The sequence below is a fragment of the Apis florea genome, unplaced genomic scaffold, assembly GCF_048593485.1.
Source record: "Apis florea isolate Af1SG1 unplaced genomic scaffold, ASM4859348v1 contig_1914_pilon, whole genome shotgun sequence".
Classification (NCBI taxonomy): Eukaryota; Metazoa; Arthropoda; class Insecta; order Hymenoptera; family Apidae; genus Apis; species Apis florea.
Window position 1 is genome coordinate 612,006 of NW_028256504.1, and position 14,105 is coordinate 626,110.

The 14,105-nt window shown below is 32.9% G+C and overlaps 2 protein-coding genes and 1 long non-coding RNA gene across 8 annotated transcripts in view; 1 reads left to right on the forward strand and 2 right to left on the reverse strand.

Moving 5' to 3' along the window:
- Positions 1 to 791, reverse strand: part of Ae2 (anion exchange protein Ae2) — a 54,911-nt gene extending 54,120 nt beyond the window's left edge. For both annotated transcript variants that reach the window (XM_086914935.1, XM_086914912.1), the window contains exon 1: positions 446 to 791. The gene's annotated coding sequence lies outside the window, so the exon portion shown is untranslated. The remainder of the gene's footprint in view (positions 1 to 445) is intronic.
- Positions 528 to 2,317, forward strand: LOC147658578 (uncharacterized). Of its 2 annotated transcripts, none has more exons than XR_015294365.1 (2): positions 528 to 984; positions 1,191 to 2,317. It is a non-coding gene; the product is annotated as an uncharacterized LOC147658578 (long non-coding RNA). The 2 variants fall into 2 exon arrangements; XR_015294366.1 differs by having other exon boundaries at positions 565 to 999.
- Positions 2,014 to 14,105, reverse strand: part of DIP2 (disco-interacting protein 2) — a 40,409-nt gene continuing 28,317 nt past the window's right edge. For 3 of the 4 annotated variants that reach the window (XM_086914884.1, XM_086914872.1, XM_086914890.1), the window contains 10 exons: positions 13,501 to 13,837; positions 12,507 to 13,320; positions 11,580 to 12,010; positions 11,254 to 11,485; positions 10,089 to 10,219; positions 9,443 to 9,829; positions 8,883 to 9,218; positions 8,518 to 8,814; positions 7,878 to 8,428; positions 2,014 to 7,722 (listed from right to left, as the gene is read on the reverse strand). In XM_086914884.1, the coding sequence (XP_086771010.1) occupies positions 7,470 to 7,722; positions 7,878 to 8,428; positions 8,518 to 8,814; positions 8,883 to 9,218; positions 9,443 to 9,829; positions 10,089 to 10,219; positions 11,254 to 11,485; positions 11,580 to 12,010; positions 12,507 to 13,320; positions 13,501 to 13,837 (3,769 nt within the window). In that variant the 3' untranslated portion in view covers positions 2,014 to 7,469. The remainder of the gene's footprint in view (positions 7,723 to 7,877; positions 8,429 to 8,517; positions 8,815 to 8,882; positions 9,219 to 9,442; positions 9,830 to 10,088; positions 10,220 to 11,253; positions 11,486 to 11,579; positions 12,011 to 12,506; positions 13,321 to 13,500; positions 13,838 to 14,105) is intronic. The other variant, XM_086914879.1, reaches the window with a different exon arrangement.

Sequence of the window (14,105 nt, forward strand, 5' to 3'; positions counted from 1 at the left end):
AAAAAATGATGTACAACGGCGTATACTATTTTAATAACATGTAACGGATAAAATCGAATACGCGATAATCCAACATCGAAATGTTAATCAGTTAATACGTTATCAATTGTGTTACTAATAGTTATAAATTATGGTAAAACATAATTAAGATAAGAATTATAACACTATTGATTGATAATTCATAAAAAAATGTGTAAGTAATTATATTACCGGAAAATTGCAAGCATTGTCAACAGATCGAGTATCAAATAATAAAAACTAAAATGGCGATTAATGATACGTATAATCAAATACGATAAAACAGCATATTTTAATAGTATATAAAAGTTGAGCATAAAGTTACTACTCTCGAAATGTTGATCGAATCTTCTGGATTAAAGAAAACGTTTCACCTGATGAACATGCAATGATCGATCGGAAAAGAAAAATCGAAATGTTTACATACCCTTGTATGAGATCGATACGCGTCGAGCCGTTCCTAGAGCTAGTGTGGCCGTCTGGCCTCGATCAAAAAAAAAAGACGGTTTGAATGTTGTGCCAGTAATTTCTTCGCTACTTCTAACCACTGGAACGTACAGTCATTGTTTTCAAACGACAACGCGTTGCCAGGGGTCTAGTAGAGGCTGTGTGTAACAACTTTTTTTGAACCGGTACACACACGTTTACGAAGCGACGCACGAGAATCGTGTTCGCGAAAGCACCGTCTCTGACAGACTGTTCGGAACTGCTCGGTTCGAGTCTCTCTGGACGTCGTTTACGACTTCCCTGGGGAAACGTTACTCGGTCTTTCTTTAACGCCGGCCGGTAGACGCGAACCAGAAGAGAGACAGAGAGAAAGAAAAGGAAAGAATGAAACGGAATCAAATTTCTACGCCGACCAATCATGGCGCTTCGCTGTTTATCGCGCGAAAACCACCGAACTAGTGTAGTTTAAAGCCTGTTACGCACTGTCGTTCTCACGAATTTGTGCCTCTATACACAAGGGTGATTTTCATAATTGTAATTAATTATAGTCATTTTTAATCAAAATCGTTTTTAATTAAGATTATTTTTTTTAATAGCAAGTTAAAATTTTAAATTTTATATTATTGTCATGTATTATATAAATGTTTGAAATTATCTTTAATTTTGTTCTTAAATTAGATTCAACGGATTTTCATTTAAAATGTGTTTTATTTGTTCTCGTATAGATGGCCGATGTATCTAGTGATGAACGATCTTTGAGTTAATAGACATAATTTATGAAATGTAGTGAAACTGCAGTGAAAAATGAACATTTTTCAAAGAAACAAAATTAATTAATTTTATAACAATATTGAAATTGCTATGAATTAAACTTCACGATTATTTTATATTTTTATAAATGAAATAAAATGATTTCAAAAATATTTACAAAGGAATAAAAAAATTACGTATATATTTTTTTTACGAGTTTTAGTTTTTACACAAATATTTTTACTATTACGTGATGTCAAACCACAATTTTACGTACAAATTGTAGCTTTTTTAATGCATATTTTTAGATAACAAAACAATCAATTTATAGTCATTTACCTTCCGCTTATCAAGATTTAACAGTTATCGTTGATCAATAAATATTATATAATTATCATATTTTTATAAAATATGATATTTTAAAATACCTCTATAAATAAAAATAAAAATAAAATTAATATGATCATTGCAATAGTTTTTTTTTTAATCACGTATTACTTACGATTTGAATTTTGTTCGAACAATAAAATAAATTATGCGATACAATTACAAAAAAAAAACCATTAATTATTCGACAACAAAAATAAAACGATTTTTAAAAAATAAAAATTAATTTTTTTATATAAATCTTTTTTGTCTACAAAATTCAGATTTGAACAAAAATAAAATATAAAAATAAAGATTTTTTTTAATTTAAATATTATATTTTTTGATTTTATTGATAAATAATACGACACTTCTTTTTATCGTATTCTTATGCAAAGAAAGGTATAATGAGGAAGCGTAAAACAGTCTGGCTCGTTGCAAAAAATGTACATTACGTTTATTGATGGTAGCTCGCGAAGCTCCTCGTGAATATCGAGTGATTACAAAGAGGCGCTTGATTTAAAGGGTTCGAGTAATTTACGAAGCAACACGTGATACGGTAGTACACGATCGTTCCGTAAGGACTCAAAAATTGTGTCCTTTGTTTGTTGCATTTTTTTTTCCATTCCTTTTTTCTTTTTTTTTTTTTTTTTTTTTTTTTAACAAGGAAAAAGTCCGCTACGGACTATAGAAATTGCTATGATATCTATATCGTTTTTCGATCTCGCGTTTGTCCTCTCTTCAATTATTAATTATTCATTCCTCCCTCGTCTCAATCGAAGAGATAAGAAGGAATGAAAAACGAAATAATATTGGATAACGGGAGATGAATACACGAAATATTAATATTTTCATCCGATTGATACAGGCAAAATGCTCTAAGGTAAGGACAGCGACCGTTTATATTAGTACTCTGTGTGTGTATGTGTGTGTGTGTGTGTGTGTGGTAATATTATATATATATATATATAATATATATTTCAACGTACAAACTATATTGTACCTTAATAACCTCTAAACGCAATGGGTACAAGGATAATATTTACACAGCCTAGAACCACTTGACACGGTCCAGGATTACGCGATATACCATTTTTTCAAAGAGGTCCAAAGATTTGACAATCAGTCTAAACCTAACCTCCTTGTTCTAAATTGAACGCGATAATACGCAATCATTTAACGGTGTGACAAGTATTTTTTCACGTTCCTATCAACTAGTTATCAACATTTATACATAATACAACCAGGTTCCTCGCACGCACGCACTCTCAGCCCCACTCGTAGGATTGCGTAACGTTTTCTCTTTTTGTTTCGTTCGATTCTCTCGTAACATAACCCCATTTTAGCGGATGGTCCGTTAATCCGTGTATTAACGTGAATATCAAACAAATTATCGCTCAAATCTATCATGATATATCAATCATCAATGAAAAATACTTTCTTTATAATGAAACATTTTTGTGGAAAAAACTCTCAATCGCTCTCTTTCTCTCACTCAATAGTATATAGCTCGGTAAAAATACCCTGAAGATGTACAGATTATTAAATAGACGATTACATAATAAATGAATGAACAGTCAAGAGTGAAAAATATGATTTCGATTTGTACTTGAAAATGATACGAAGACATTTCGTAAGTAGATAGTGTAATCGAAAAAAAAAAAAAAAATCTTTACTACGTAATACAATACATAAAATAACGGGTTTTTTTTTTTTTTGTTTTTTTTTTTTAGTCAAATTCGATAAAAATTTCTTGACGCTGCACATTCCTACTGTGATCGGGGTGCACCGCTGTGTTTCTAGATCTTTTACGTACAAAGAAGCGTTTTTTTGCGCGCGGATTCTCAAATTTGTGTGTACATTTTGTGTATATAGTTCAACATCTTGAGAATCTCACTGTTCAGCTATTATTTAAATAAAATACCGGTGAACACTGATATATGATTATGTAAAGTGACAACGCGCAATCGTTATTCTTATCACGGACGTTTCTTTGTGCGTAAAAGTGCAAAAGGACGCAAGGTGACATGGCACGATACCTTAATCATTAAAAAAAACAAAAAAAGAAAAGAGAAGGAGGAAACGGATCGATAAAACCGTGCTTAACCTTTAAAACTTGAAACGTTTTACATTTTCTTCTCATTGTGAATAATCAAATAATTATTGATTCTTTACTAACTGTGTTACAACGAGTTACAAAAGAAAATTTATAATCAAATACTTTTGTATTAACAAACATTAAAATTGTGTTTGCAAATACGAGTACAATAACTGTCAGAAATGTAAGACGTGTCAAAAAAAAAAAGATTTCTAATATCGCCTGGTTCTACACCTATTTACATGGCGCCTGTAAATGGACGCCCGGAATCTGGGATAATTATAATTTGTGAATTACGCACGCTAACGAGGTTATCGTCGATAAATCGCAATTGTTCGCCGATAAAACGACTTTCAACTACGAGGCTCGTATTTTTATTTAATTAATGACTTCGTATTTACTATAGACACGCTTTGTGCGATTATATTTTTTTATTCAAACATATTATACTTAAAAGATTTATATCTTAAATAGACTCAAAATATAATAATATAATTATATATATTACAGAAAAATATTATACAAAATATTTATTCATTCTAAAAATAGGCCTTGATTTTATTTTTATTTTATATATTAAAAGAAATTGTTGTTGATGATGCAATTCAAACTGAAATCTTGAATAAATTGAATTACATTGTTATAGTGTATAAATAAAAAAAAAATAAGATTATGATATGTAGAGCAACGACGATACGTGTCTACTTTCATACGAAGTTTAATACGAGCCTTTAACACAAAAAAAATTGACAAATTTGTTTCATTTTAATCGCAATGTGTTTCTCTCTGCAACAATCAGTGCTCTTGGAACAGGGCACATCTTGTAGTTATATGCGTTATATTAAAATAAGAATATAAAATTATAAAACTATCAACAAATGTACATATCAATAGAAAAAGTCTCAAAAATAATAAAATTCCAAGAAACGAGAAAGGAAACGATAGGACTTTCGACTTTCAGGTTTGAATTGGAATTTTGATCTTTTCTCTAATTCTTAGACAAAAAAAAAAAATAGAATTGTAAGAAATTATGGATAGGCCAATGATAATTTATACATTCTCAATATTTTACTCGTTGTAATCTGAATTCATTCGTTTCTTTTTTTCTTAATTTGAGAATCAATAATTCTGTTTTAATTACGAGAGAATACAAGAGGAATGTAATCTATAAGAGATAAAAAGAATCGATTATCGAAATTGTTATATAATTGAAATTTCAGTTACGAAAATTAAATGAAAATTTTAGTTAATGAATAAAATAAAACGCAAAGATAATTTTCATTGATCATTCGAATATTTTGAAAAAAGTATAACTTTGTAAAAAATAAAATTTGATCATAGATTCGATTGATTCTAACCTAAAAGTCGATTATTATCATTGTTGATTTATATAGATTGAGCTTTAGTCAAACAGACCAGTTTCACGAATAGAATGCATTTGTGCATAAAAGATAAGAAGAAAAGGAGAAAAAAGTTAGCGCATATGTAAATTTTTGGCGCATATATTCACCGATATTTATAGTTCGAGGGTAACTTTTCCATATAGACTAAACTTTGAAATTGCAGAGTAAGACGCATCGATACTATCTACTTCGATTGTATATTTTATGCTTTGAATGCTTTGTGCTATCGTATTCCTTGTTTTTCATTTTAAATGTTATCCAAAAGACTTTGTTCTAAATAGTTTCACTTTCTATATCATCGTTTGTATAAACGATCTAAAACCCTGAGATGCGAATTCGCCTTACTGTTGTCCTAGTCTCTTTTTTTTTTTTTTTTTATGGAAAAATTGGCCAAGTAATCGGGTTTCCAGATGGTTTTTAAAGTATACCCTCCTCTCTCAGCACGTAATAAATTATCTTCTAATTTCACAAAGTTAAAAATATATTATTCTATGTACTTTTTTTTTTCCAAGATGAAAAAAAAAGAAAAATATTTTTATGGACGTTAATATAAAAAAGAAGTACATTGGAATAAATATCATAGCGTTCATTTCAAATTTATTACGTGCTGTAGAATATAATATAAATATTTTAAAACGTATAAAAAGTGCGATGTTGTGCGCAACGCAGCTAAATACAATTAAACTTCTTGCAAATTTGAAATCACTCGGTCATATTTTCAAATCGATTCATATGAAAATCGTTGTAAGATACCAACAACATAGAAATTTGTTTGAACGAAATGTATAATAATAAAAATTAGTTAGTCAGAGCGATAGCGAACTGCAAATATGCTTTTTCAGCAACAATATATTAGAAAAAATGTCAATAGTTAAAACTTTTTACTTTTTAAAACGTTACAATAGTATGATTATGTTAACTAACCATTACTTTACGTAGTAAAAAATTGTTAAGCTACACGACTCTACAATAAAGTGTATCAAATTCATTTACTTTTTCTAATAGACATAGTTATATATACCTGTATGTAGTTTGTGGAATAATTATTCACATTTTCATAAAATGTAATTTCTTAATGAAATATACTTGTTAAAGTTTCGCTTCTGTTAAAATAACATTTTCCATTTTTCATCTTGTAAAAAAGCTCACTACCGTTCTGATGTCGTTGATAAATAATGAATGATATTCGTCATTTTAACATTCAGATAATACAATGTATAAAAGCACGATTTTAGCGAAAACTTGTCCGTGGCAGTCTGAAGTTTTAAGATACTGAAAATTAATTTCATGTGTAGTGAATCAAAGCAATATTAGCACACATTCTTTTCTTGAAATATTTTTATACATTGCAATGATATATTAATACAAATGTATATTTATTATTTCTTAATACATGGAACTAACATATTCTTTCAAATCTTTCAACTACGTTGAAGAAAATAAAAAAACAAAAACAAATTTCTTATAATTAAGAAAAATATTGGCACACTTATAACTATTCATAATTATTTGCATATATATTTTGGAAAAATATCATTACATGCTACTAATATCAAAAACGTGTGTTCAAATATCAAAATACGAACGAACATTTTTGTTTTGTAAAAAAACAATTTAAATAATTATGAATTTTATATATATATTAGAAGATATTGAAGAATATATTTTGTATTAATATGTACTTTCGTTTGTGATAATATTTAAAAAAAAAAAAAAGAAGACGTGCAAATATTTTGTTGATTCACTATACTTTCCTTTTTTTTTTTTTTGGCTTTAAAATCGTTAATATTGTATGTGCAATTATGTAACTCTCGTTACTCTTTTTAAGTCTTTTAATAATGCTTCGAATGTCGTCTCAAGATTATCGTTATTTGAAGCAGGATTCTTCATTGGTGACTTTTTATGAATAAATTGTTTGTCAGAATATATAAAGCGGTTTTTTTATATCGTCCCTGTTTCTCAATTATATATATCTAATAGTTGTTCATATAATGATTATTTCTAACACAGAAAGGAATACTTTCTGTTACTAATGATAAGGATTGGTAACCGAGTGTTGAAAATTTCGAAGTATTACAATCTTTCTTACTCTTCTTTAACACATTAACGAGATAAAAAAATTTAAATATACGCGTTCTTCTTACAAAAGAAGAATATAAATTGTTTAGGGACGACGTTCGCTTTAAAAATACGTTGAGTCCTTGTAATATATTCCAGTTTCTCCATAGGAAAGTCGACCTCCATGAGAAAGAATAAAAATTTGAAATGCAGCTTGTGATTTCGAATCGCGAGTATCTACGTGTCGACATGGGAGTAAAAACATGACTGGAAATTACGATACCAGTCTTTTTTCGTTCAATAGATAATGCATTTTCTGCGTTTTCTGCTCACATGTTATATGCCACGTAGATTGGATCGAGTTGGTCCGCTAGAAAACCATCACGCAAGTGCATTCGTTGCTTCTCACCACGCGAATTTATTGGAACGACTCCAGGATCCACCACGACCACTACACCGACTACCAAATGATGTTCTTCTAGAACAGCGCTGGTAACCAATGCCACGAGATCTAAAGCTTCGCTTTCACTTCCATCAAGTTCCACCACTACTACTAGGAGGTTGGTCCATGTAAATACAGCACTGTGAATTGTATAAATATTTTATATTTATAATCAAGAGAAGTATATATATATATATATATACTTAGGATTATATTTAATATTGCTTTTTTTCTTATTATTATTATTATTAATTAACTTACAATTTTCAACACACTTGCATTTGCATACACTTACCATTCTGCTATTTTCTTATGACATCTCATCACGCTATTCTCGATATCGATCGGGTGATATCTCATTCCTCTGAGTAGAATGGCCTCATCGAGGGCACCAACTACGAACACAGCATCGTGTAATTCAGAGTCTCCAGGAACAAGATCCGCTTCGGCAGAAGTATCACCGGGAATATCACTGATAACCGATTGCTGAACGCTTTCGGTACGTCTTAAGAAACCAAGATAACCAGTTCTGGCGTAAACTTCATTTGTATTCCCAGTTACGAGACGGGCATTGAAGTGGTCAGCATAATCGCTCTCGTCACCATATATCGTGAAATAGCCACTGGCGTTATGTGCAGATTGCACCCAAATTTCTCCTAAATGAGAATCTCCGCATTGTCCTTTCGTTTCTGGATTGGCAATAATTACCTTCACTCCAGGTAATAATTTACCCGATTCCATCAGACATAAAGAGTGTGGACTACCTCTTTCAACTAGAGATACTCGGTCATTGCGCAATGCGCGGAGATCAACGTATACTGTAGAAGGTTCTGGACTCGATGCACCCTGTTCCAACGATATTATTAATCAATTTAAAATATTAAAAACATTAATACTATGTTATATGACGCGTTAATTTATATAAATAATCAAACCTGTAAGCAAATAGCTGTGTTTACTCTACACCCGAAAGAGGTCGAGACAGCACGTGGACTTAGACCCAAAGCAGAGAAGAGTTTACTGAAGCTCGTAGTAAGTGCGATTCGCGGTCTTTCTTCAGCTACGACAACACACGTTCTGACGCAGGCTAAACTAACGCCTCGTGCTTTTAGAGCATGAACAGAAGAACCTAGACCCTTGGTACACAACTCCATTACACCGTAAGAACAAAACGTGTCTCTTACTCTGGATTGACTAACTGCTGATAACCATAAGGCTGGATTAACTTCAACCTGCAAAGAAAAATATTAAAAACATTTCTTTAATTCTCGCGTTTCTCGAACAGCTTATAGAAACAAACCTCCGATGGTGGTATAAGTATGGAATGATGACCGCTATATATACTACTCAAACACCAAAGGGCGAACCCTAATCCAGAATAAGGGTCTAAACACAGAGCGATATGCCTGGATGGATACAATTCACAGGCAAGTTTCATGGCACGACAAAGAGACGTCACTGCTGCATGAGACATTTTAATTCCTGCTAGCATTCCTGTTGTTGAGACGCTGAAATCTAAGTAAGCAAGCATCTCTGCAGTGGGCGCTCGATACATAACAGGTAACTTCTTCTTTGGCATGTCGTCCATATCGAGGATTGTTGGCCAACTCTTAATGTCGACAACATTGTTCGCTTCCTGTATCGTATTATAGAAAATAATTATTAATGATTTATAAAACATAATTTAACACTTTAACTGCTTTCGTAAGTTTCAAGAATAACTTAATATATTTTTAGTTTCGTTTAAAGTTATAAATAAAATATTCAAATTATTCAAATTTAGCAGTTAAAGAGTTAAAAACAAAACGTTAACTACATCGCGTAGAATATATATTTTAGTAATACAACATATCAATGTACCTTTGTTTTCAACAGTTTCAGGATATTTTGATTCGTGAGCACGAGCACAGACTTACTGACGTCCACAATCATACGAACAGTTGGTAAAGTAGTTTGGAGGTTTTGCGGATGAGGTGGCCTAATTGTAACTGGCACGGCGCCAACATAAAGGCAACCATAAAATGCGCATATCAAGTCTGTACCAGGAGGAAATATTAATGCTACGTGGTCTCCGGTATTGATTCTCCCACGATCCAACAACAGATTTCCGATTCGTTCGGCTTTTTTGTGCAACTGCGAGCACGATAAAGAAGTTGCTACAGCTCCTTTTGCATTTAACGATGTGAAGATCACGTGATCAGAAGTACTGACAGCACGCCATCGCAGTATTTCCGAAATGAATTGATACTGAAAATCAAATAATAACTATATATATAGATATACAAAACAAGAGATAAGAGAAAAATTTTTTCCTATTAAAAAAACAACATAATAATTATTTAGAAAAGAGATTTCATATTTATGAAATCATCTATTTTGATGATCTTGAAATATCATAGATTCTGATATAGGTATTATAATAAATATTATTAAGAAGAAATTGTTCAGACTCTTAATAATATATTTCAAGATCATAAACTTTTTCTAAACAATTATATCAACCAACCTTTTTAGCATTATCACTGTCCTCATCCAAGACACCCATATCTCGTCCTTGAGCTGATGCCAGTCTATTACCCTGAACAATGTTGCCCACCATGACACTGGCCGGACCAACGTCTGCAACAGAATCCCCCGCTACACGCCCCCGCACCATTCCGTTAGTAAACCAACACAAACACTCAACCCAATAATGAGTAGGCTCACACACTCTCCCCTGACTGAGGCCGGAAAATCAAAGCTAGGTACGTGAACTGGTTCGTTATTGTCGAAAGGTGATTAACGCACGTTCTTTATAATAGACGTGCTTTGGGCATTCCATATAGGACTGTACATACTTAATAAACAAAATAATTCAGTGCTTCTTCAAACGTACGATGAAAACGTAGCGATGTGAAATTAATTAAAAGCATTCGTATAAAAAATATGCTTGATCATAGGTGCACACAAAAATTGAGATACAATTTTTTTGTACATATAAAAAAGATGAAAGGAAGAATCTCACATCGCTAAGAAATAATTTGTCTATAGGACTGCTACAGGGTGTTCGGAACTCAGCCAAAAGAAAGAAGGGCAAAAAAAAAAAAAAAATAATAGAACAACATGCCAAGCATTAAATATTTTAGTTGGGTGGGTTAACAATACATGATATGTAGCAAGAGACAGTTATATACTTTGTACATTTGTGCTAAGTTACTGAAGCCTACTGATAACTTTATAAGAAAGCGTATACGTGTTACGTTCCTTCGCGTTAATGAGAAGATTTTTTTTTGAATAGAGCGAAATTTATCGCGCAATCGAATTAATAATAAATAACTGCTCATTCATTCTCCCATTAATCATTCTCAATATATATATATATATATTTAAGCGAAATTTATCCAACAAATTGATAAATTTTCCAATTTTGACCGATCGTCAAATTATCTAACTCTTTGAAATTTAATTAATCACTTTTCGTATCAATTTCTTGGGTTTTCGCTTAAATTATAATACGCAAAGAAAAAAACGAAGTAATATTACAACAAAAAAAAAAAAAAAAAAAAAAGAAAGAAAGTGTATATATGTCTTTGTACTTGCTGACATTCATGTAAAATTCATCGAAAGTCCGTAACTTTAATCGACACCTGGTTCGGGAATAGTACTCACAGGTAAATGTGCAATCTTCTTACCTGAATGGACTTCGCGTGGTTTCGGTAGATTGGTAACGCAAGTGTGCGGACAAAGAAGAACATTAGCCGGATGTAGAGTACCCTCTAAGAAACGTCGTTTCGTTTCCGACAGATGAATGCCACCTAGCGGCGTTTTCGGAAGATAATTTGGCGGGACCAATGCCAAACAATATATTCCAACCGCGTGAATGGAATCTACCGCTTGAAGGACACGAGACATCCATTGGAAACTCTGTGGGAATAAGTTTTATATACAGAGAAGAGTTCTATATGAATAACGATTCGATGAATTTTGTAAAAAAAAAAAAAAAAAAAAAAAAACGTACTTCCTCTTCGCTGCAATCGGGTCGTTGTTCCGCAACGACGCATATTCGCTCGTCTCTCAAGACACGTACACTGAACACGGCTATTCTTCCGCGATAAATGAATTTCATGGGTTCGACAGCCAACACTGTAGCGATAATATCGTCGGCGTTATGCTTCCTTCCGGTTACAGTCATAAGACCGTCGCGCGATCCGCAAACGAACACGAGACCACCAGGACCCAGGAAACCCAATAAACCAGAACGAGTGTATTCCACGTCGCCAAGAGGACTTCCATCGGCTTGAAGAGGGGAAACTTTGAACGTGTTATTTGTCAATCCTTGTAATCCCCAATATTGGTTTCCGGTTGCTGAACTATGCACGCATATCTCGCCTACTTCGTCCGTTTTGCAGATAAATGGCTGCCCTTCCATTTTGATTACCACCACGATACCTAGAGAAGAAAAGCATTGTCGATTTAATTTTTTTTTTTTTTTTAATCATTATGGGAGTGTCGAGAAATTTTATCTCATGCAAGTTACAAGTATTTTCAAATATCAGATAGGTTTGATGTAAGTTATGATCAATTTAAGATATTTATAATTTACAAATACAATTTTAACAAAGTGATGTATATGTATCATTATATAACAAACTATTTTTTCTTCAAGAAAAGATTAATCAGACAATAACAAATGCCAAGTTTATTTATATTTAATAATTTAATAATGCAACTTTCTATTAAATAATCAAAAATCTAGTATAGAGTAGTTTCTGATTAATTGTCACACTTTCTGCTCACTCTGTTCATTGTGGAAGCCAAATAATTCCTAAAATTGAAACTCAAAATTTTAAATCATATGCATTTAGAAACTTAAGATACGTATTCTCATCGTGCGACAATTAATCAAGTATTATTACAAATGGATGTTTAGTTAGGTAAAACTTACTTCCGGGCATGACTTGGCCGCAATCTTGAAGAGTCAAAGAGGTGAGAGAATTCTCTTGATCAACTCTAACAACACCGTAACTCAATCCAGACATAGAGAGTACACCACGTCCAGTAGCGTTTACTCCAGCTCGGCCTGGTCTCCTCACCGATACTGTTAGAGCTTCGCTGGAAGATGCACAGGGGCAGACAGCATCTGGTCGCAAGCCTTTAGACTGGAAAACTGAGAGAAATTGGTCACACGAGGAAAGGGACCAGGGATTAGCACCATCGGCAACCAGCAACAGCCTCAATGATGACAACGAGATATCCTTATGATCTTTAGTGGCTAAGAGACCCCAGTGAAGGTCTCGAGACTTGACCACAGCTACGCTAGCACGATGCTTCGTGATCATTTGCATCCAACTCGCAGGATTTACTTTCATCAGAGCGTATGGGATAAAAATCACATGCATTCCGTTTAGAACGCTGGTGAGGGTGCTATGCCACAGACCAACCTCTCGTTTGAAGTCCAAAACGCACACGGCATTCTCCCCTTCCGTATAGCCACAGGCTTGCGTCAGAGCTCGACAATGTGCCAGCATCGCCGATCTTGTCACTGTCACTCCCATCACCGACCCATCTTTGTCCGTGGTATACTCGATATACGCTGGTGTGTCGTCGGTTAACCGAGGTGGTGGTAGCCAATCCTTCGGCGTTTTGCCCAAATGCTCTGTGACAAACCAATGAAGCTTTGGCCAGCCTTTGAATGCTACTACCTCGCCTGCAGCCGTCTTTGGCAGACCTTTCAGACAAGCTTCGCTGGTCAATGCCACCTGGAAATGATATTTTCATTTAAAAAATAAATTAATAGAAAACGCGATAATTATTGGTGATGAATTGAATCACTCAATAATATTTTTTATTCTGTATATTATTGTTTGTAAGTATTTTCATGAAGTTTAAGATGAAATAACTAAGATGTAATTATTAACAGAATTATATCTTGATTATACCTGAATTCCACAGCTGCCCAAGAGAAAACCGATTTGCTGGGAGCCTGCGTCTCGACGAGTTAAAGGGACTTCGATGGGCACAGGTACAATACCAGCTTGAAGGCAACCATAGAAGGCGCACATGAAGCTTATTGGATCATTGTTTGGATAAACCAAGGCAATTCGATCGCCAGGCTTTAAACAACAATCACCGCCACGACTTAGAGCCTTGTTTAACAACGTGTAGGCTATTTTGTGAGAACGACTTAGAAGTTTTCCATAGGTCAATGTCACGCAAAGCTTGCCATTTGGATCAAGAACGGTCGCCACTGGTGCTTTGTATGATGCCGAACCATACCTGCAATGTAAACATTTCGTGAAACATTTTCCAGATATTATTACGCGTGTTTTAAATTCTATAACATGAAATTTCCATTTACAGGAAAATGCATTTCTAATAAAATAAAAAATAATATTTTTAATTTTTAAACACACTATAAAGCACAACTCTGTTTATATGAATATATTAAAAAACAAACAGATTCATAATGTAATATGAAGTTTATCTAATTCTTTCCAATATTTTTCCTTCACTTATATAATTTTAATTTTTTAAAAACAAGCAA